Source organism: Paralichthys olivaceus, chromosome 2 (genome assembly GCF_024713975.1).
Source record: "Paralichthys olivaceus isolate ysfri-2021 chromosome 2, ASM2471397v2, whole genome shotgun sequence".
In the NCBI taxonomy this organism is placed as follows: Eukaryota; Metazoa; Chordata; class Actinopteri; order Pleuronectiformes; family Paralichthyidae; genus Paralichthys; species Paralichthys olivaceus.
In genome coordinates, this window is record NC_091094.1 from 24,714,705 (window position 1) to 24,737,664 (window position 22,960).

At 41.4% G+C, this 22,960-nt stretch overlaps 3 protein-coding genes across 6 annotated transcripts; 1 reads left to right on the top strand and 2 right to left on the bottom strand.

Moving 5' to 3' along the window:
* Window positions 1–3,113: 3,113 nt before the first annotated feature.
* Window positions 3,114–5,395, top strand: ghrh (growth hormone releasing hormone). 2 transcript variants are annotated; one of them, XM_020086576.2, is made up of 6 exons: window positions 3,114–3,247; window positions 3,447–3,555; window positions 4,219–4,323; window positions 4,753–4,857; window positions 4,947–5,072; window positions 5,172–5,395. In XM_020086576.2, the coding sequence occupies exons 2-6, from the start codon at window positions 3,476–3,478 to the stop codon at window positions 5,182–5,184; spliced, it is 429 nt and encodes a 142-aa protein (XP_019942135.2). In that variant the 5' UTR covers window positions 3,114–3,247; window positions 3,447–3,475; the 3' UTR covers window positions 5,185–5,395. The 2 variants fall into 2 exon arrangements, with proteins under 2 accessions (XP_019942135.2, XP_019942136.2); XM_020086577.2 differs by having other exon boundaries at window positions 3,121–3,247; window positions 3,465–3,555.
* A 927-nt stretch (window positions 5,396–6,322) lies between these two features.
* rpn2 (ribophorin II) lies at window positions 6,323–15,252 on the bottom strand. Of its 2 annotated transcripts, XM_020086782.2 has the most exons (18): window positions 15,119–15,252; window positions 14,618–14,808; window positions 14,395–14,490; window positions 13,620–13,795; window positions 13,425–13,500; window positions 13,141–13,275; window positions 12,874–13,050; window positions 12,664–12,782; window positions 12,434–12,539; window positions 11,646–11,737; window positions 11,435–11,549; window positions 11,025–11,219; window positions 10,817–10,903; window positions 10,612–10,707; window positions 10,113–10,188; window positions 8,062–8,191; window positions 7,400–7,496; window positions 6,825–6,986 (listed from the first exon to the last, which is right to left on the bottom strand). In XM_020086782.2, exons 1-17 carry the CDS (start codon window positions 15,129–15,131, stop codon window positions 7,445–7,447), a joined length of 1,932 nt encoding a protein of 643 aa, XP_019942341.1. In that variant the 5' UTR covers window positions 15,132–15,252; the 3' UTR covers window positions 6,825–6,986; window positions 7,400–7,444. The 2 variants fall into 2 exon arrangements, with proteins under 2 accessions (XP_019942343.1, XP_019942341.1); XM_020086784.2 differs by lacking the exon at window positions 7,400–7,496 and having other exon boundaries at window positions 6,323–6,986.
* A 1,273-nt stretch (window positions 15,253–16,525) lies between these two features.
* Window positions 16,526–22,653, bottom strand: mybl2b (v-myb avian myeloblastosis viral oncogene homolog-like 2b). 2 transcript variants are annotated; one of them, XM_020086786.2, is made up of 15 exons: window positions 22,384–22,653; window positions 21,869–21,965; window positions 21,705–21,776; window positions 21,522–21,614; window positions 21,208–21,428; window positions 20,958–21,090; window positions 20,574–20,633; window positions 20,223–20,429; window positions 19,244–19,516; window positions 19,017–19,159; window positions 18,823–18,922; window positions 18,631–18,738; window positions 17,825–17,929; window positions 17,603–17,734; window positions 16,526–17,497 (listed from the first exon to the last, which is right to left on the bottom strand). In XM_020086786.2, exons 1-15 carry the CDS (start codon window positions 22,401–22,403, stop codon window positions 17,369–17,371), a joined length of 1,893 nt encoding a protein of 630 aa, XP_019942345.1. In that variant the 5' UTR covers window positions 22,404–22,653; the 3' UTR covers window positions 16,526–17,368. The 2 variants fall into 2 exon arrangements, with proteins under 2 accessions (XP_019942345.1, XP_069369158.1); XM_069513057.1 differs by having other exon boundaries at window positions 20,223–20,433; window positions 20,572–20,633; window positions 22,384–22,636.
* Between the last annotated feature and the right edge of the window lie 307 nt (window positions 22,654–22,960).

A 22,960-nucleotide genomic window follows, 5' to 3' on the forward strand; every position in this document is an offset into this window, starting at 1 on the left:
GGCACGCGGGTGAGTGCTCCCCTCATCACTTGGGTCGATGACTATCTGACGGGCAGACCACAGTTTGTGAGATTACAGAACTGTGTGTCTGATCGTCTGATCAGTAACATCGGGGCCCCCCAGGGAACTGTACTGTCCCCCTTCCTCTTCACCACATACACTGCTGACTTTAAGCACTGCACTGAGTCGTGTCATCTGCAGAAGTTCTCTGATGACACGGCCATTGTGGGGTGTGTTGAGGGCGGGGGGGAGGCTGAGTACAGGGACCTGGTTGACCGCTTTGTGAAGTGGTGTGGGGAGAACCGCCTGCAGCTCAACGTGGAGAAGACGAAGGAGATGGTGGTGGATTTCAGGAGGAACAAGCCCGTGCCCTCTCCTGTCTGCATCGGTGGGACGGATGTGGAGGTGGTACCTGCATACAAGTACCTGGGTATCACACTGGATAATAAACTGGACTGGTCCACTCACACAGAGGCCGTCTACAAGAAGGGCCTGAGCCGGCTTTACTTCCTGAGGAGGCTCGGGTCTTTCAATGTCTGCAACAAGATGCTGCAGATGTTCTATCAGTCTGTTGTGGCGAGCACCATCTTCTTTGCTGTGGTGTCCTGGGGTGCGGGCATCAAGGCAAAGGACGCCAACAGACTGAACAAAATCATCAGGAAAGCCGAGTCTGTGGTTGGCTCTAAGCTTGTCACCCTGGAGGAGGTGGTGGAGAACAGGATGCTGGCAAAACTGCTGGCAATCATGGACAATCCCTCTCACCCCCTCCACAAAACACTGGACAAGTTAAAGAGCAGCTTCAGCCACAGGCTCATCCAACCCCGCTGCTCTAAGGAGCGATACAGGAAATCGTTCATTCCAACCGCAATAAGACTCTATAACTCATCTACCTCTGTCAGAGCCACCATTACAGAACTGCACTAATATACCTGTCACCTTTCCACCATGTACCCTGCACTACACTACGTGTGTTAATTTAAACCACTTTAATATTACAGACCTTTTTATACAATAATATTGTCTTTTGCACATCCAGTCCACGTATTCTTACACTGCCAGTATATTGTATAGTCAAGTACTTATAATTATACCCTACTATATATTATATATCATATCATATTATATCATACTCTGCATATTCTCTGTATATTCTTCGGATTTACAAGTCTAGATACACATATTTATACATGTGTACATGCTATTATTATATTATTATTATCACTACTACTACTACTATTATTATTATTATATATACTATTGCTGCCATTATTACTATATACTGCTATTATATTGGTATAATTACTGTCTATATAAATATATATTATGTTATATTGTATACTATATATATATATATAAATATATACTGTACTAATATTCTTATATACTGTCTAACAATAACATTACCATCATATCATTATTACTATTATCATCATATTGCCACTGCACTACTTGTCTGCCTATTCATCTTGTGTTTCTGTTTCTGTTCTTTTTACCTAAATGTTTTGTTTTGTTTTGTTCTATTGCATTGTGTTTTGTTGTGTTCCGATACACAAGCTGCTATGACACCTTAATTTCCCTCCGGGGATGAATAAAGTACTCTATCTATCTATCTATCTATCTATCTTATGATCTTCCCAGGTTTCTGACTAGAAATAATTATCAACTCTTTCCACGCCCTTGGGATTAACCCATCAGATGATCTCTTATTGTATAGATTTAAAAGTATATCCTTTGTCACTAAGATTCTCTCACTTAAATCAAAGTGTGAAATGAAAGATTTTCCACATTTTAAATCCAACAAACTTGTCCTCAGAAATATTGACTGATCAGACCAATCGCAAGGAAATGTGTCTTCAACTGATTTTAATAAATCATTGATGACTCTAAACATCCATGAACAACAGGCATCGGATCGTGTATCATCATTAATAAACACCAACACACGAGGTTGTACAGTTTATAAACAGAACATTACTGTAGAGATGATTTCGCCTCTTTGGGAACAGTGACACAAACTCTACTTTATAATAACTCATGTATAACCTGCACCAATATAACGAATGATGTGTGTTTTTGCATGAGTTCAAATTTCAGCTGCAAACTGAAAAAGAAAATGTAAGTTATTTATCGAAACCAATTCAGCATCTGACTCTGACTTTTTCTAATCAAACTGATAGTCCTAGGTATCCTGTACAGCGAAGATGGACGCAAACGACACGGAACTATCTTGTATCGCAGCGGTCCGTTCGCCAAACCTGTCCCCTGGTACGTCAAACTTCTCGGTCCGCCCGAAAATAACCCGTCACGGAAATCAGGGTTCCGGATGGCGAGGGATTCGAAGTGACCGTTAAGCAGAAGAAACCTTCCCCCATAAAACACTGAATGAAAGAGCGACACTTATTTATTCCAATCGATTAATTCGATTGATACTACAAACACTTTCAAAACAACAAAAACTCCGTCATTATCTGAAGAAATCAAAAACCTTTACAACAATATAACCTGTATCCCTGCAGCAAATAACTGTTAGTGACACATTATGTTCACATGTTGAAAATAAATGTGTCCGGGAGCTGTTCGTTCAAATCTATTCAGGTTTTGAAGCTACAATAGATGAAATTACACGTTTTACTGTTTGCATGAATGGATCTTTTCATTGTGTTCAATAACAGACCTTTGAAATGTGCTTCTGTTTTTTTTGGTTTGTGTGTGTTGTTGTGTTTCCTTACACTTTAGGGAAATATTTGCATAATGACTGTATGATATGAAGATATAACGATTAACGTCAACACTGCAATGATTTGCAAACTTTAAATTATTTCTCTTCCTATCACATTAATATTTGTTTTTTTTTATTTAATTGATTCACTTTTTGTTTTTAATATTTTTTCCATTGTAGTATACAAGGCTATTTTTAGTATTAGATTATGGTCACACCAAAAAGCACAACATTTATTTGAGAAAGTAAAAGTTGGACAAATAGAAAGAGTGAGAGAGCATGTAGATAGCTCAGCTCGAGGAGAGAGAGAGAGAGAGAGAGGGAGAGAGAGAGAGTATGATGTGTGATGTGGGAGTGACTGGGAGCTACAGGTTCAGTATAAACTCTCCATGGCTGCAGGAGTAACGCAGAGTACTGTTCCAGTGACCCTGTTGTCCAGTGTTTCCTGGCAGTAAGCGATGATGAGAGAGGAGGGCAGCGAGTAAAGAGGAGCTGCAGGGACCCTCGGAATTCACGTGAAAAATTGAGGTAACTCTAGAAATGCATCGTGCGTTTGCGCATCAATTTAAAATGTGTGATTTGATCATTCAGTGTTGATTATATTTCCCATCGCAGCATGTTTCTCCTCCTGCTGCACCTTCAGTGGCTTCAGCAGAGCGATGATGAGCCTGGTTGAGGGAAACTGTGGTTTCAGCATATTTGTTTTTTCGTCTGTCATTTATTCTAGCTGTCCACTCTTCTCCAGGACGAGCTGTGATGATGGAGAAAGCTGCACTGCTGCTGTTCTGCTGCCTGGTCATGTCTCTATCAGGCTCCCCACTCTACCCATCCATTAGGTAGGTCCTCACTGATTCACTGGAACTACTCCCCTCTCCCTCTGTCATTACTGCTTTTTATGAGGGTCTTCAAAGTTATTGAAATGTTTATGACAGGTCACCACAGCCGTTCAGATTCATACACACCAGACATATTCTGGTTGTTTTCCTCCACTAGCTATGGAAGAATAAAGGATTTTTTTTTAATTCTCTCAATCCACTCTGTGGATTATGTTTATCATTAACTGTGGCTAAGCTTTACAGAGCAGCTGACTGCTTTACATCAAATGGAAAAGTTGACGTTATCTTTACGACTAAAAGATGAGCCCATGCAACCTGACACAGAAAATGACAGTGACGTGAGGTCCAGGTTCAAACACATTAATAAGCATAAAGAAAACCACGTATGATTCCCTGTGTTCCCCTGTCGGAGCTGTGCCCTCTGCACTTGTTATGCTTGCAGGGGTCAAGCACACAGCGTGGGTCACATTAGTGTCACATTTGCAGTTCACCTCGATCACACTGTCCTGAGTCAAAGCAGCAGAATGTGTCGCTGCACACCAGCATGTTGGAGTTAGACTGAGGATATTTTCTTTTGTCTAAAATCTGTCATCATCAAAACTCTCACAGCTTTGGGGGAAAATAAATGGAATACATTGTTAAGTTAATGGAGCTGTTTCTCAGGTTCGGTCAGAGGGACATGTCCATCCTGATGACGTCGTCTATCAATGATCCAGCAGAGAAGCTGCCGGGCGACATGAGTCATCCCAGAGAGCGAGCAGAGTTACGGTCAGTATGTTCATATGGACTGAGAGGCTGATGTAAAAGATGGGCTCAAAGGAAACTTTATCAATTTATAACATTTCCGGTGTGATGCAGACACACTTGGTTTTTGAGGCAAATGCCTCTAAGACGTCTGTCTCTGCCCCAATACAACAAAAGACAATTCTTCTTTTTTTTTTGTTGTTCATATCATTTACATTTAAAGTTACATTTTCATTAAACTGAATTTAAATTTACACCAGTGTTTATTCACTCAAATGTAGTTTGCAATAAAACATTTCTGAAAAAGATCTGACAATAAAACAAATAAAACCAAAAATATCTCAATGCCAAGTGAAGAAATATGCTTTTTATTTTTTCTTTCTGAAAAGTGTTCCAGAATATACTGCTGTGTAATGACACGACTGAATTCATTCATTCCCTTTCTGATTTTAGCTCCGGACGTCACGCTGATGCCATCTTTACAAACAGTTACAGGAAAGTTCTGGGCCAGATCTCTGCCAGGAAGTTCCTACAGACCGTCATGGGTAAACGGCTGGGGTAGGTAGGACCACTGGAGTGACGTCAGTGATGTGTGATTTCAGAAACACTGTGAAACATGACCTGTTGGTTGTTTTGTCGTTTTGCAGTGATGCAAGTGAGAGCTACATGAAGCGTCAGTCAGACATCTACGAGGGGACCTATAAAGAAGATCTTACATCCATCCACAGCGACCAGAGATACAAAGGAGTGCACGGGAAAGCTGTGGGCTCCAGGTTAGTCAGTGCCATCAAACCTAGAACACCATATGCAACCATAATATGATTCTAGCAACATGTCAGTTCTTCACTAACCTGAGCTTCTCCTCTTGACAGACTGCTGAGCTGAGATCAGAGGACCAGACTGCCAGTGCTCAACAACACTCTTCTTCTCATGATGACCATCATCGCTTGGTTTCTTATTCTTCCTCCAACATTTTCTGTCCAAATGAAAACAATAATGTCATTTTTTTTTTTTTAATCATTGTCATTAAAAGCTGTGAAGAAAACTGTCCAGTGTTTCTACAATGCTTATTAGGATGTGGCTCATGCTGAAGAAACAGAATTAAAACATTTCTGACGGATTAGTGCTTAAGTTGAGTGTTAAGGTTTTGTATTACTTGATATATCTGTTTCATTTCTGAGAAAATCTTTGCATTTTTCATAAAAGGTTATGTACAAAATCTACTGCAGCAGATCAGATGAACTAAACCAGTTAGTTGTCCAACCTTAAAAACATGTGATCAGTGCATGAAACACAATGCATTGAACTTCATTTAGATTTAGCTCCAGCTTCACCTGCGACATTAAAAAGCTGTTGTTCGCTCCAGTAATAATCATCCAGTGATATATGTGTGTAATAATATAACACTGACAGGAGCCATTCTGCAGAAGTACTTCAGACTCTTATAACTTCTGCACATGTACCACAAGCAGGACGTGCTTGATCAACATTTCCTGTCGAGTTTCGAGTCCTTTCAGGTGCTTGATCACTTGGTTTAATGAGATGTTTGAATGGAATGAAACCATCAGTGTTATTTATCACACATGATCTGTGACTTTCCTGCTGCGGTGATTAAAACTGTCTCACTCGTGTGGCGTTACATCAAGACCGTGTGGCCTTAAATGAAGAAAAAACATTTTTTGCTCTAATCAATAAAAAGACACATTCTTAAATAATAAAAAGTTGCAGTGGATCAAACCAAATCTTTTAATTATGAGAATCATTTTGTTACCATCTACCAGCACAGCTCAGCAAGAGAACACGCAGATGGTAAGGTATCATGTAGTGTTTTGGTTCCTTACTGATATCTTCACCTCAGGTCATAATGACATACTCTCTCTGGGTCTGTGATTAGATTGCAACAGATTCTCCTTTATCTCCCTCTCAAGTTTTACTTTTTCAATCCATTCAGTAAATATATTGAAGATGTAATAAGTCTTATTCAAATATTCTCTGGGGGATAAAACAAAGACAGAGACTTTGATTCACCTCAATATCTTTATTTCCTTCTCATCATTACAAAAACATCACATCCTCGAATGGCCCATTTATTTATTAACATTTTTTCAGGGGGACATCAACTCAGTATCAAATGGGACACTACTGCTCCTCCGACATGTCTGATCCAGCAAACAGGCAAAGACACTGGCAAAGTTAGCAATGATCCAAGTGTCAGTGCTGCCGCTGTTTAAATCAGCCAAAACACGTTGACTGAACTGGTGTGAGGTGAAATGGGCACTGAGCGACAAAAAAGAGGAATGTACAAAAAAAAAAAAAAAAACACAGATGAACCCAAATTCAATGAAGAAAACCCACAAATAAAAAAAAACCCAGCTCACGTAGAAAACTCTGGTACGTTGGACGATAAGAAAACAAATCTCACAGGAAGATGAAGTGCAATGATCAGTAGCTTTACAGTCCTCAGAAGGAGAATCTGTCAGTGAGCGTTTGTCCTCAAGAGACGCCGTCGTATCTCAAATTCTTCTGTTTGGCAACACAGACAAACTGCATGTTTTAACGGTTGATTGGACTCTTGAATTGCTGTGCCGGTCTTAAGTCTGATTTTGTTGAACAACTCCTTGGAATTAAAACATTATCTTCGTCAGTGTCTTCTTTTTATTTATTTTCTTCTTTATTTTTTCTCAATTCTGCGGAAGAGAGGGAAAAATGTACATTAGTCAATACCGACATGGGATGAATGAATTCTTTATTTAACACCTGATTCCTGGTAAGTCCTGTTAAACAGTTGACCATGCAGCATTTTGATGTGCGGCCTTTCACAACAAACAGAATGTAGGTTGACAAAACACCGAAAGTTTCAGACGATGCAAACTTTGGCTCACAAACACAAAACATGTCACTGAAACGTGATGGCACAACCATGAGTGTTAGAGCACAATGTCATGATCATGGTGGGATGAGCAAAGAGGCAAACTGGGGGGGGGCGGCAAGTACATGTGAACACTCGGGGGGGTTAGAATGAGTGAACAGCACGCAGCCATGCACGCTGCCAGCCACTATGGGAATACACTGTGGATGCAGGCTCTGAGGAGGCCCTTACTTCAGCCTGGAAGCACGATCAACTCTTTGTTACAAACGAGGGGCTTTATCGTAGGCTCCTATACTTTGCCAACCTACTACTCTGCTCTGCAGCGATCCTGAAAGAGGAGTACAGAGACAGCAAGGTGTGGACAGAAGGGTTAAAAAGAGACAGAGGCAAGAAGAAAGAAGAAGAAGAAATCCCGACTAGTAAAAAATGGCATTTGTGAAATCGGTAATCGCCACGTTGTGCTTGCATAAAAAGGGCTAAGCGGCTTGTCGTAAGAGTAAGCAATTAAAGTGAGTAATTACAAGGAGACTTCTTGAGTCAGTGACACAGGCTACAAATGGCTCACTCTGGCACGTGGAGGGCTCTACATATTGATGGTCAAAGAAATTGCACACTCAAATCATCACTCTTGCAGATCTTGATGCTTCTCTACTGGCCCAAGTAGGTGCGAGATCCCTTCTTGGCAGAAAGCCTGGCACTGAGATCGGCCTCTGGGGACCAACTGACGGGCTACAGATATAGAACAGGCACTTTTCCTAAGCTTTGAAGCCAAGAGCTACCAAGAGGCCTGAAAACGTCAGACTCCTCGTCGTCTGAAAAGGGGCCAGGCTTTCTCTCTGGGATTAAGGACCCTCTAGGGTACCATCTGTGCCAGGTACCATCACGAGACGTACCTCTTCACTGCTTTCTGCGCCAGCATGCGGTTCCCTGCGAGGAAAGTAACGCCACCAATAATCGCCAGGTACTTCAGGGTCTGGAACATGTCCAGGTGGGTCCAGTAGACGTACATCAGGCCCAGCATGGCTAAAAGGAAACCGCAGAGTGAACATTAGCATCCTGACTAAATAGCTGCTGGGTAAAGCAATATACAATACATCGTCATATTTACAATTTAGTTTAACATATTTTGATGTCAATCATACACATTAGGGTACTTAAAGAACCGACCAATGGATAAAACATCAAATACAATTATGGTGATATTTTCATCTACTACATTTCTACATTGTGTTTTCAGACACATAAAAAAGAACGGCAGATAATCTAATCTCTTAGAGAAATCAAGTCCAGGTCAGAAGAGCTACAACTTCAGCCTTGTTTTGTTTTAACTGATATTTTTGTGCAGTGAGTAAAAACTAGCACCATTAAAATCATGCTTATTTATCTTTTAATTGTTCCTTTTTGCAATTAACCCATCGATGTAATGACAACTCAATGGTTTGCTTGTATCTGGGAGAATACCTAATGACTCTGGGGCAAGAACTGGACTTGTAAGGAGTGTGTTTATTGAATTCAAAAGAATGTAACATGTTGTTCAAGTCATGTCTGACTGAGATGCATTTTGATGCAAATTCCAACAACTGTGCAGATATATGTTTCAAAGTGTTTTAAATGTCTCCATGAGGTGAGTCGCAGCTCTGTTGGTAAACGGGCCTCATCAGCATCAACTACCGTGACAATCTTCCTGTAGTTTTCAGAACAGCAGCGTGCGCCTGTGCATCACAGTTTGACAAACTCTGTTCTAAAACGCTGTGGAAATATGAAAGAACTGCTGTTCTCTTCTCGACAGTAGTACTTGTCAAATTCCCAAGCAACAACAGCAAGTTGTTTGTCAACTCTGCAAAGTAAGTTGTGTTTTCATTGCTATTTGTCAGGTTTTCTGACTGTCAGCAGGATTACACAAACACTGCTGAGCCGATTCTTTCTTGAGACTTGGCAGAGAGACAAGACAAGGGCCAAGAAAGAACTTATTAAACGTTGGAGCAGATTTGATCCAGGAAATGTTTTCCATTTTCTCTAACATTGCAAGGTAAGGCATTTTTATGACATTTAAGTGATTTTTGAAAGAAATAATGAATGGGTCTTGTGGACAAACATCAGGTATGTTTAGGAGACTGATATCTAAGTTAGTGTGAACTTTGGTGCAGCATGTTTGAATTTAAGGAGACTGTTGGAGGAGGTATACGCTCTAGTGAGTAACATTCTCGTTCAACCCTGTATTTATACTATATGATCTATAATCATCATAAAAGACACGTGTCAAACTGTTTAGTGAACATACAGAGACCGTGTGTACAGGGAATGCCCTGATGGTGAGTTACTGAAGATGTTTCCTCAACTATAACAGATATTTCCAACACCAGAAAAAGTGACTCAAATATCAATTTAAAATAAAAGATATATTGTGCCCGTCTAAAGCTTTTTCTATCATGTTGAAACTGATATTTGTTTAGACAAAAACTTGATAATCACATGTATTATATCACACAAGTTATATCATTGCGTTTTAGCATCATTTTGGTCACTACATGCTGTCATAGTTTCTTCTGAAACCAATATGTTCCTTTTTGAGATTTGACTGAGAGTGTACGTTATCTCACCGCATCATCCAACTATAAATATAGCAGCAACAGCTGTTTATCTCAATAAACCTACCCATTACACTCACAGTAGACTCAAAACTCGTAGACTCACATTAACACGTTTCATTCAGCAGATTTTCTCAAAACACAGTGAGCATTTGCAGGGAAACCCTCTGTACAACACAACATTCAGAGTTTATATGTGGAATTTCATGAATAATTCATGTTTTAAATGAATGATGATTAAGCACAGTGTCACCCAATCTTCACTGCAGTTCACTGCTCATCTTGAACAGCAGATGAATAGCAGATGAAGAGGCTGTAAGATAACAGTGTCTGTGATCAACAAGGAGGAGACTAACCTGCGTGTCCTAGATGGAACAGAATGGTGCTGGGAGAGAAGCTGAAGTTGGAGATGTTGGCTCCGAGCTTGAACCACTGAAGAGGAGAGGGGGGAATAAAAGACAATGTGATTTCCATCCCTCTTCAAGAGCTGCAAACAAAAGGGCTGAAAAATTGTTTACAGCCTGACACACAATGCACCGAACCAGGGTGACAATAACTATTACTCAGCACTGCAAATGTCAGGAAAAAAATATCTCCTAGCTTTTGTGATTTCAAATTAAAATAAGCATTATATTCAAGCAGTGCTGGAGCCTCATTCACTGAGGACGGAGGCTTCCTACTGAAGGGCTTTCTGACTACTGTGTTTACAACAACAACACTGTATGCTCTGTTTAATTAATAATGGGATTAGAATAGTTTTTAGGTCTGCCCTTAAATAAGATACATTATTAGTTCCACACATTTGCTCTAGTTTAGGAAAACAGGGAACATTTTGCACAACGTGTGAAACATTACCAGGATGAGCAGAAGCAGTAAAGGAGACAGGACGAGGGCGGTGAAGGTGTTTGAGACCACGGTGGGAGGCTTCTTCTCTGGTTCTCTGAATAAGTGCTGCAGAGACAAGGAGATTTTCAACAGCTGGAAAACTACCCAGAGCATCTCATTTTATTTTGTGTGGTCGTGCATCAAACCAAATCAAGTACAGTTTAAATAACATTACCTGGATCTCTGGTTTGGGCACGTAAAGGGTCTTGGACTGAATAGTGGCTGGGGCCTCTTCATCCACAAACTTCAGAACAACATCAGCCTTTCAAAAAGATTACAACTCAGGTTTAGACCTCAGTGTTGACATCTCATTGTCTGGTTATTTGCTACATCAGTAAATGATCCTCATTATTTACCACCACTCAGGTGGAATAGATACTCACCACGTTCCACAAGATGGGATTCTCCAAGGTTGCGTCCCCAACAATAAGATGGAGGGAATAGGTTCCAGAGATGGAGTCAAACTCAGATTTCCGCTCCGCTGTGTCCAACTCGAACTTGTACAGGCTCTTGCTGTCGGGTTCAGCCACAAACACAACCTCTTGGCCAGTTTTCTGATTGTGTAGTCGAACAAAAGTCTGGGACAGAGAAAGTGAAAAGATCTTAATCCTAAATGCAGAGAGATCCATTTTCATAAAAAGTCACAGTGACCTTACTTGTTCTCGTGATTGCTTTGACTAACCACATGTATAATATAATGGTTGCATGGTCACAAAAGTGATAATGAAGGTAGATGGAGTCAGCGTCATGGAAGAGACTTTACGTGTGTCACTGTCTCACTGTGATTACATACCTGGTGAGGAGTGAGCTCAACTCCAGTGTTGACGTCAACCAGCTGGAAGGACATGGCAAAGTTCTGGTGGCTGTCTGCGGTGAATGAGCTCTTGGCTTTGGAGGGGTAGTCCACTCTGGGTCATTTAGAAAAAGGTAAGCAGTTAGGTTTACATGGTCATACCACTAAGGAGCAGCAAAACGCGGTTCACTTCTCAAACTCGTTTTCTGACCTGGTGGTCTTTGTGCCGATGCTCTGGTCCTTATCCACCACAGAGAGGTCCATGGTAGTAATGGCCACCTCAGTAGACACCTTTACTTTCAGCTGCAGGTTAACACAGACAGATCATGAGTCTCACCTACTGTAATCAAGCAATGTGAGCACATTATCATTTGCATCCCTTTGCTTGTCATTTCAAACGGACCAAATAGATTTCAAAGCAGTTCTCCAGATTTTTTTTCTATCCAAGAATTGGACCAAAATGGTTATTGCACATGAGCATACTAAATATCCAAATAATATCAAATATGAATATTCTACAATAATTAAAAGTGATACAACATTTTTTAGGTTCTTACAAGCCTTAATATATGGTGTTTGTTTTAAGCCTGTATTTTCAATCCTCCACTACATCATATATTCAGAAAATGTAATCTCAGGTCAATATCCCTTGCTCTGATATTATATTCTTTATGTTTACTTTATGATTAAAACCAAAAAACTCCAGTGATTTAGGTTTTCAGTTCCATAAAATTTAGATTTTTGCAAGAATCATTAAAACAAGTATAGCTTCTAGTCCATTCTATGAGTGAAGCTCATAAATGCTAAATAATATAATTACTTTAATACAGAGCTTTAGAAAGTTCCTTAAGTCATTGAATCAACCTATACAACAGCTGTTATGGTTTTAGTATCACATGCATTACTAGAATACACACCTACAATGTTTTAATTAAACACTACTTATATATAAGTAAGTAAGATACAAATAATTATAAATGAGTATTAGAGACAAATCACCTCGACGTGATTGGCCACCAGTCTGGTATCCCCAGTAACTGCAATGGTAAACTGGTAATATCCACTGGCGGGCTGGTTGGACATGAAGTTCAATTCAAAGACGCCACTAGAAAACAGGAATTACACAGTGAATGTTGCAGCACAACCAGACAGTACTGATGAAGAAATCCTACAGAACAGTCCTGCGAGAGTAATGTAAACCTGGCACTAATCTCTCAAACAGTACATACTCATTAAGAGTGAAGCGTGCTTGGCTGAGTATGACGCTCTTGGAGGCCACAGCGTACGCAGATTCCACCAGCACATTGGCTGAAGCCAGAGGTTGAGACATGACATCAGTAACAAGGAGCTGTGAAGGCAACACAGAGAGAGAGTCTCACTACAGGATGATCACAAACCACACGGGGGACTGCAGCTTGGTGAAGATTCGACATGCCTACCTGCAGGGTTGGCTGGCTGTGGGACACTGTGGCTGGGCCCTGAGCACTGACGATGACCGGGACATGAAAGCGGTTGTTGGACAGAGCAGCGGCGGCACTTGCCACACTGAAAGCCTCGGCCAGAGAGTCCCAGGATTTCTTGCTGAAGATGGAATTCACCAGCTGAATGACCTGTTCCTGTGGGGGGAGAACAAACCGTCTATTAGTTTAAACATTTGAAGAGAGATGATGAAACCTGACATACCTCATGATTGACATAAATCGTACCTCCTTGAGGGGAGGCTCCATGTCTACATGATCTGACAGGGAGTAAGCAGCAGTCACAAACATGGCAGTTGCCTCAAGTCCTTCTTCAAACTGGAGGTAGATGCCACCGAGGTCATCCAAACGAGCTGTCAGATCCTGAAATTAAAAAAAAGTAAATATTTATTAAACATGATTATGCTTGAAAACAAAAAACACTTCACTGCACATTATTTAAAGTCCATTGTGTCTTGCTCTGAGTCAAAGAACAATAAAACAGCACCACCTGGTGGAGGTTAAGCGCTCACCTCAATCTCCTCAAGTATTCCTCCGAGTTCTGCCTGCTGGGAGAGGCGAGCTGCTGTTTGCAGAGCCAAGGTGATGCTGCCCAAAGAGAACATTGTTGTGAATTGAAATGTTCAAATTGTTTTGCTCGTGAGCACTAAAGGGCCCTCCCCACAGATTGTAAATGCTCTTAACAAACCAGTACATCCAACACTTACGCCATGACATTGTCCTCCTTGTTGATGCGAGCCACCAGGGCACCTACGACCTCCTGAGAGGTCACGGAAAGTCCCAGGGAGCTGAGTGCACTCACAGCACGATGAATCTGAGTCATAGTGGAGTCTTCACTAACTGCTGCCAGGAGGATGTCACGGGTTTCATTGGACACAGGGATCTATGGAGTCAACGAAAGAATTTCATTTTATGTTCGGTACTATAGCTCAGCATCAGCCACTACATCTTGATCATGAAACAATACTGTGGATCTAATACTTAAATCCTGATTTTTGAGAAGACCTACTGACAAGAACTGCACACAGTAGAGCACACAGGCTCCACCAAGGCCCAACGGTCCCTTTAAAATCAATCAAGGTGCACCAAGTTTTACAAACTCATAGATATCAGTTTCCTGAATATACCTGATATTTTCATTGAGAATCTAGAATTATGGGAAATCAGTGAAAAGCTCTAACACAATGTTGAAAAAAGTGAAAAGGATTCTGGGATCTGCCTCAAATTTACTGGATTCTTCCTTGAGTCATGTCCCACCGCGCCACATAATTTAGTGGAAATGGGATGAATGTTTTTGGGGAGAAATGTATTTAGAAATCTCTAAATATCAAACAAACAAATGCTGATAAAAACGTAACCTCAAGGAGGCTGACGTAATAGTTATATTATTATATTGTCCAGTCCCACCACACATTTATTTTCTGTAAATAATGTTTGTGATGATAAAAAATAAAACAGGGTTTTTAAATTAACATTCCATACCTCACATCCTGAAATGGCCTGACTGGTCTCAGCAGCAAAGAAGATCGAGTCAACACTCATGGGATCAAGCTGGGATTTCAGGAACTGACAAACGTGCTAAAGACAACACATAACAAAGATACAGAACATGAGTGTTTGATCATTTGAATTAGGAATGAATATTTAATTCAAGCGCCCAGACTTCCGTGCCATTTTAGTAACCACCCTGGAGTGACCATCTTACATCGTGATCAGGAACAGCCCCTCCAAGCTTGGTCAGCCCGACCACAGAGTGGTAGGCGGACTCCAGGTCGGTGAACTGCGGGCTCAGGAGGCTCTGCAGCCGGGCCACGTCGGCCAAGGAGAGGTGGTGCGCCGGTGTGAGCGCCTGAGCTCCGGCGAGAGCCAGACACAGGAGGAACCACTCGAACAGCCCTGCGGACACAGAGCGGGCAGAATGAACCAGAGTTAATCGGTGAACGTTTTTGCTCTGTTAGTTTGATCCGAGGAAATGAAACTAATCATTTAGTCTGGTGTTCAGTCATTGACATGAAGCTCTTCGAGTCGATGCAGGTTTAGCTAGCAGGCGAGCAAGCTAACGAGAGGAGGAAGCCGCTCAGTGCGACGCCATTTCTCCTCCATTAGTTTAATTCTGGAGCTTGTATAACTGCACATGTGACGCCATCAAAAGGAAGAACACGCATATTCAACATTATCTCCTAAATTAATGAATGAATTCACTTACTGAGCCGGTCCATGTCTTCCAGTCTAATGCAGCGTCACCAAAACCGACGAGTGCTTCCGGTGTCTCAGAGAATGAGCTGTCAGCAGAGGTCAAACATCCGGTTACACCTTTACATTTCATAATAAGAGCACGACACTAGCTTGATGTTATTTATGCATGATAGCCATGGGTTACATTTGAACTTGTTATTGACAAATAGAAGATGAAAAAATAACATTATAATAATATTCATAACCATAATCACAATAATAATATAATGAAGATCATAGAAGAAGAACATACGAGCAAATATATACAAAAATTAAAAGTGTCACAGATGAGAGATGAGTAAAAACAAGATCAAATAAAACCTTGAGAGATGATTTTAAAGTTGGTAATATCAGAACTGGGAGATAGCACACATATGAAAACGTGTCTGTAAGAAAGATTTAAAAGAAGATAATTGGTTCTTCAGACGGATCTCCTCAGGGAGATTGTTCCAGAGTGGGAGGTATTATTATTATGATCAATAGTAGTATTAGTTGTAGTAGAATTTATCTGTGATTTGGTAGACAATATAGTTTATAATCAAAAGAAAGTGATAGCTGACAGTTGCTTTTGTATGACTTGGGTTCCTGGAAAGAACCACCAACCACACTGGTTAAATAGTCCAGAAGTTCCAGTTTGAACACTTTTATTCTTTAGCCTTTCAATGTGCCTAAACTGTTGCTTTTTATAATGATTGTTGTTTTTATTGATATCCCTACATTTCTGTTATCACGTATTTGCTGTGAAGCACTTTAGATCAACAATGTTGTGTTTAAAGTGCTTTATAAATAAAGTTGAAGTTATAATTTGGCAGGTGTCAAGTGTATGTGGGTCTGTGTGGGGTTTTTTGTGTGGTTTCTGAGAAGGGAAGAATGACACAACGTAAAAAATCACACTCAACATCACACATTGGATGATAAGTGGGTGTCTGACTTGAACTACCACTATACACAGCACAGCCGCAAGGTGGCCCAGTTACACCACCAGGATCAAGAATTACTTTCAACAAGTGCAGGCAAATCACTGAGGCTGAAGTGTGTGTATGCTATGGGCACATTTGTAATAGCATTTAAAAAAAGGCTCCAAATATAGAGTTCTGAATTTTGTTGTGGTTTTAAGCAGATAAAAATAAGACTGAATATGCATCAAGTGAAAAATATAAACATTCTTTATAAAGTTATTTTCCCAATTCATTCTTTTGTCTTATTTTGAATGGCAAACTAAAACCTGTAATCAGCTTCTACCATGTGACAAACTGCACAAAACTCTTAAACATATCATTACATTGAGCTTAACAGTTAAAAACGTGACTCTCCTTCACCTGAACCTGTTAGAAAACCACTCACATGTTAAATGACAGGTTTACGTCACATCATGAAGTAGACGCAATAGCATTTGTTTTATTGCATTTCTCAGCAAAAGGTTGTATGATGAAGTAAAAGCATACAACACTATATATTTACATGCAGTGCCAAATTACATAATCGCCATCGAAGGTCAGTACAGCTTCCATTCCCCCATCACATCTCAATCTTTCAATATTGCATAAAAAACAAACATCTCACTTTGTTGAATCTTAATGACCTTGATGTGGGCTCCAGTCTCTGAATTTTTCAGCAGGCATCAAATTTCCCCCTGATGAGGTGACTGATAATGTTTTTCATAAATCTATACATTAGCTTAACAGATCCGAACAAGAAAATCTTCAATTAACACTTTCAACAAGAACTGCATCACAAGTCAACCTGTCTGAATTTTCTCCACAATCAAACCTACATTATGTTATATTACAAATATAGACAGGGAAACCCAACCTGAGTGTTTTTACTGGTCACAATTTTAAAACACTGTTAAATTACAGATCATCACCAATGTAAAACCATGTCTTTTCAGATAGCGACGGCACAGAGTCGTGATTTTTCTTTTTTACATTCATTGTTCTTCTGAAACACGTTTCAACGGACAACACAATGAAATATGATTCTAACTTCCAGTCCTATACAAGGTCACTAGAGTGAGACTAAATCTAAAAGTATAGTTCTCTCTCAAATTATTGATTGAGCTATATACTGTTAAGGTTTTGATTGCTAATGACTTGTTCAAAATTTCTGCTAAACCTACACATGACATGGTTTTTTCCTCCAACATTAAAAATGGCAGTAACAAACAGCAACAGGAACATTGCAAACTGTGTAACATGTCGGTGGAAAGATGAGAGACGTCTCAGGACAGAATCAGAGCCCGGTTGGGTGCGTGGGATCTTAAAGATCGAAGGTAGCGCCTGGCTTTCTCTGTCATTATGAGCTGGTCTTTAGTTTGTCCACAAACAACCTTCTCCCATTCTTTTGACATCTGAAAGGAGAGAAAATATGTCCCGTTAGAATTAGGTCAAAGTAGAAAAGCAATTTTCCACTGATGAGGATATTTGTTCCTTTTAAGGTTAAAGCTTAAACTTACAGGAACTGGGGGTGCCGTGCTGGGAAATATGGCACTGTCACCTGGTCCCAAAAGGAAGCCTTGATCCAAAATATTTTCATGCCTCTTACTGCATGATGACGAGGAGTTCATAGAAACTAACATAGGTTCTTCCTGTGGCCAAAAAAGAAGAAAAAGCCAAGAGTTAGAACTCATCAAACCTGCGAATAGAGAAACTAAATTTGCACACTTTTTTTTTTTTACCTTGATGCTGCGTTTGAATTCAGTCTTGATGGATTTGCGTTTTGTCACTTGGCAGTCCATGACATCTAGGGCCAACGACTTCCGCACTTTCTTCATAGGACGATGCTTGGAATAAAAACAACAAAAAGCGCCAAGACATGAACAAAAATTTTCTGCATGAATGTTTATGAGATTTTTAGTCTAAAATATAGGCAATAACAGGAATTACATAATCAGCAAATAATGTGGCAGCAGAGCAATTCATTAAAAAGTCCTGCGCCGAGATTACATACAATGTCAATGAAAAGTGGCGCCTAGACACAAATGTGTCTCTCGTCCTGGGTGTTAACATATAGAACACCTTTGTGTTGGCAGAAGTGTTGAATGTGCAGCTGACAAATCTGTTGAAGTGATGTTGATCAATGTCTAGGTGAACAGAGAGAGAGCATAGAGAGGCTCTACATAGTAATAGTGTGGTGTTCCTAGTAAGACGCTTGCACTGTGGGGGTTAACCGAAAGCATTCTTGCATGGTGGTGGTAAATGTTTTTCTGGTTGGGGGAACTGAATGGACAAGTGTTTTCACAGTCAGTTGCTCCTGTGCAGCGGCCTGTTGACAAACAATGGAGGACTGTCACTGTAATGTACTGCTCCAAGGTGTGAACTTGTCCGTATGTCAACAGACCATTCTAGCGACTGCAGAACAAACAGATGTGGGAAGGGTAGAGCGAGGTGAGATTGTCCACCAGTGTTTCTCTCGGGCAGATGGATGGAATAATAAAATAAAATAAAAAACACTCATACATGGTAAAGGTTGACTCATAGTTACCATTGTTTTGCGTCTTTGCTCGGGTGGAGAGTAACGTACAGCCAAGTCAATTCCAGCGTCTCTTAGGATGACCTCGTTTATGTCGTCCTCGAGGTTTGGAGTCTGAGGCTGAGATAACGCAGCAGAAAACAGAGTTAATGCGGTGTTGATAAATAACAATAAACCCACTGACAGTCACAGACAGACACTGACCAGAGGCTGCAGAGGGCCGTACTTCTCCATGGCATTTTTGAACGGCGTTGGAGTTCGTGGAGTCTCGCAGAGATTGGACTTGTGGTTGGGTGTCACAAACCTACACAAAAACCAAACGTGAACACTGAGGCTCAAAATCAAAAAGCAAAGTGACGGAACACTTAACACCAGATGAGGTTTTAGAGAGCACGTACACCGAGTTCTCCTTTTGAGTGAGGGGCGTCTTGTCTCGCTGCAGCGGTGTAGTAACAATGGCTTTCTGGCTGCACACAGGCGTGGACGTGAGGGAAGGGTTCTCCAGGTCGTGACTATCCAGTTTGGTCCACATGTTGAGGAACTGAAACGAGACATTAGTCAACTTCACATGACAAAAGAGGGAGCAGAACAGTCTGTAGTAAAGAGTTAAAGTCTAAGATCTCACTTGAGATGGAGAAAAGGGCAAGATTTTGACAGGAGTGCTCTTCGGAGTCATGGAGTTGTTGGCATCGGGAGACAAGGCGATGTATCTCCGGCTTCTGCGGTGCAGTGTGGAGGGCGGTGTCACCCCTCCTGGAGAGATGGGGATGAGTTCCCCCCTGCTGCCTTTGCTCAACTCCTGCAATGCGCTGCCCTCCAGACGAAACTGGTGGCGCTCGGGGCTCGGACTCTCCTCGGGCAGGTCAAAGGCTGCAAGGTTGCACCAGCCATCCAGGTCCTGAGAGGAGAGGACACATTTTAAATTGATAGTAATGCTTCCAGAAAACCCCAACATCTGTTTATATTTACTCTCTAGAACGCCATTCTCCATCAGTAGATTAAAGCAGTCATTAAACAGTAGCTCAGAGGACTGTGTGCTATTACATATACATGTAAATTATATGTTATGCTGTTGGAGGTGTGACTGTGGCCCTTTTCACGTCTGGTATTAAAATGAATCCTGAAAGCGCCTCATTCTTGTCTGGTTTTTGTGATCGGATCTCCCTTCCCCATCTTTATGTAGATAATTTGTCATTTTTGAAGATCAAATTATGTTGCTTTTACCCAATCTAAAGTAACAGATGTGTCGGATGTCCCCGTGTTTGTGTGCATGTATCTCTGTGTCAACATCAGCAGAGAAAGAGAGAGAGAGACAGTGGCAGAGGACTGGGAATGAATATCTAAAGATCTGCTTTGATATAAGCTATTACCAATTTAATAAAAGTATCAATCATAATGTGTTGATCAATCAATGTTAAGATTACAGCCACACACAAATCAACATATGGGCACTGAGAATAGTAAAAATATGTTTGATTCATTGGGAAACAGTTGCGGATTGGAGGTCGTCAGCTTAGAAGGCGGTCCTTCATATGTGGCCCATGGCGCATTTGTGTTGATGCCACGTCTGAACGGGGTCTGTTTCGAGTGCTGGGGATTCTTACCCCATCCACCATGTCCATCACCTCCTTCAGGCCCGGGCCAGCAGGGGAGAGGAAGCCAGAGCTGTCCACCACCCAGTTGGTGCAGGTTACTTCTCCTGAGGTATCCACTTCTGTCTTAATGTAAGAGCTGCCCTTTGGAGAGAGGACAGCCTTAGACGGCCCTGCTTCGCTGAGGCTGGCTTCATCGAGGGTGGGGAACGGCCTCTCCTGCACCAGGTGACAAAAGTAGACAACTTTATCAACCATGTCGCTAAAAAAATAAAATAACTATTGAGTAACGCAGATATTATTTCAGTTAACTAAAATCTAAAATCTTGTTGTATTTAAAACCTGTTTTAAGTGGTCACGTACTGGAGGATGCGTGTTCTGCTCTGGGTCGTGGTCATCGCCATCCTGAGAGACACCAGGAATCTGTGTAATCAGAGAGCAACGTTTTCATTGGACCTAATAAAACCAGCATCATGCTGCCACATGTGTGATTTTCTTTCACATGACAGTATTTCAAATTCATAGTGGTGACAAGTAACACAATAGCATCTGCATCTGTACCACGTCCCATTTTTGTTGACTCAGCTATGTGACTTCCTCTGTTGCCAGCATCAAGGCAAAACAACAATGTCCCCCATTCTATGTTTGTAACTTTGATAAAGAACCGAAGGATAAAGGCTCAACAATCCCCAGCTTGCGTTCTACTGGATGCATCTCCCTGGAGAGCATCATGTAAAGAAAACCCACCTGCAAATCCTTATTCACACAGGCCCACATCTCTGCAAGTTCATCTGGCTTGATGACCTCCCCGGCATAGAAGCCCATCTCCAACTTCCGTTTGATGGTCGAATTCCAGTGATTCTTCACTGCGTTGTCTGTTCTGTGAATAAATGTTATGGCATGAATCCTATCAAGATAGAAAGGATTCATTTCTCTGCAAAAACTGGGTTAACAATTTAACCCCTGAGCTTCAACCAGAACATGGAGAGTCTTTTACCTTCCAGGGAGCAGCTTGGCAATTTCAGCCCAGCGGTTTCCCATCAGACTGTGAGCTTTGTAAATGATGAGATCCTCCTCGGCTGTCCACGATGACTTCTTCACGTCCGGATTGAGGTGGTTGATCCAGCGTTCTCTGCACTGCTTCCCCAGTCTGCCTTTCAGATGCCTGGCTACAATTGCCCACTGTTTGTTGCCGTAGAGATTTACAAGCTCTATGACCTGAGGAGTGTGCATATGTATTACAACTCACTCACAAATCACACTGGATATAAGTATAAGTATACTATAAGTATATAGTATATAGTTACCTACCTTATCATCCTCCTCTTTGGTCCAAGGCCCTTTAATTAATTCTGGGTCCAGGACCTTAAACCAGCGATGCTGACACTGGAGTTCAGTGTGATTCTAAGCCAAACAAAAAAAAAATCTGTTAAAAATCACACCGCCAAGAGGCCCTCCTGTTCACTATAATAACCAACAGGAAGTTAAACTCACTGGGATGTAGCTGGCAACATATTTCCAATCAGTTGGTCCCAGTTTCTGAACCAGAGCCTTGAGCTTGTCATCCTGTCAAAATGGACACAATAGCATCATTCACGTTCTGTTGAATCAGACACTGAGAGATCGTGCAAACCGCAGGGACATGTTCAGACAATCACCTCCTCTTGTGTCCACTTCACCTTGACCCTGCCACCGTCCCTCTGCTCGGCCACATCAGAGTCGGTGTCTTGGACCATGGCTTCCTCCCCATCCTCACTGAAAGAGCAACACAGCGCTGAGTGCATGAAGCCAAGTGACCGTGATGCAGGAACCAGCCGCCGCTTGGCCCGCCCTGGCGGGGGAACTCGATTATCAGGTTCATAAGTGCAAACAGCTACACCACTGCCACACAGTTTTATATCAAAGTGACCGGATGAGCACATTATTAGGTTCATTAAACCAATGTAATCTGATGGGAAGTGTGTCTGGCGCTGTTTATGGGAAAGGGCGGCACACACTCACACAACAGTCCATGAACTACTCATAGGTTAAGGCCACTAAACTAATATATATATATATATATTTATATATATATGACTGAAGGTTTTAATGCTGTTAATTACACAGAAGCGTTGAATTCACATGAGATCAAATAAAAGTTGTATTGAAGGTTCAAGACAAACAAACAACCTACCAGCGCGGCCACCAGGACATTTCCCTCTGTTTCTGTTGTTAGCGCTGCGACGGTGGATAGTCCTGCTGCCGTTACACGTCATGTATGTCCTCCGTCGTGTGAAGTGTTTATACGGTGTGTAACCCGTTGAGAGGCGGTGCCGGAGGCTGGTTGTCGGTGAGTTGTCGGTGAGCTGTCGTTGTTTTGGCCGGTGGAGGCAGCGGTGCAGCCCGGGTTCTCCTCCGCGCTCTTGGATTCCTATCTCGCGCTCTTCTCTGTCGTCCTAACCAGGAAGTGACGTAGAGGAAATTCCGCTAAGGGGTTGGTCTTCAAAATAAAGCTTTAACGCAAGGATTTGTGAAAGTAAAGTAAAAACCACACAAAAAAAACCACCAAACTTGAACCAAACTTCTTGGACGGGTTCTGGTATCGACGAAAAAATCCTGTTTACTGCCAAGTTTAAACAGCCCTACAATGGACATAAGGATAATGACAATATGTCCTTATAATAAAAATAAAGACAAACACAGGGCCTAATGACTGAAAGTCTACGATTCAAAGTTGTGCTTAAGGTGAGTAGTCCAATCTGCCTTAAATT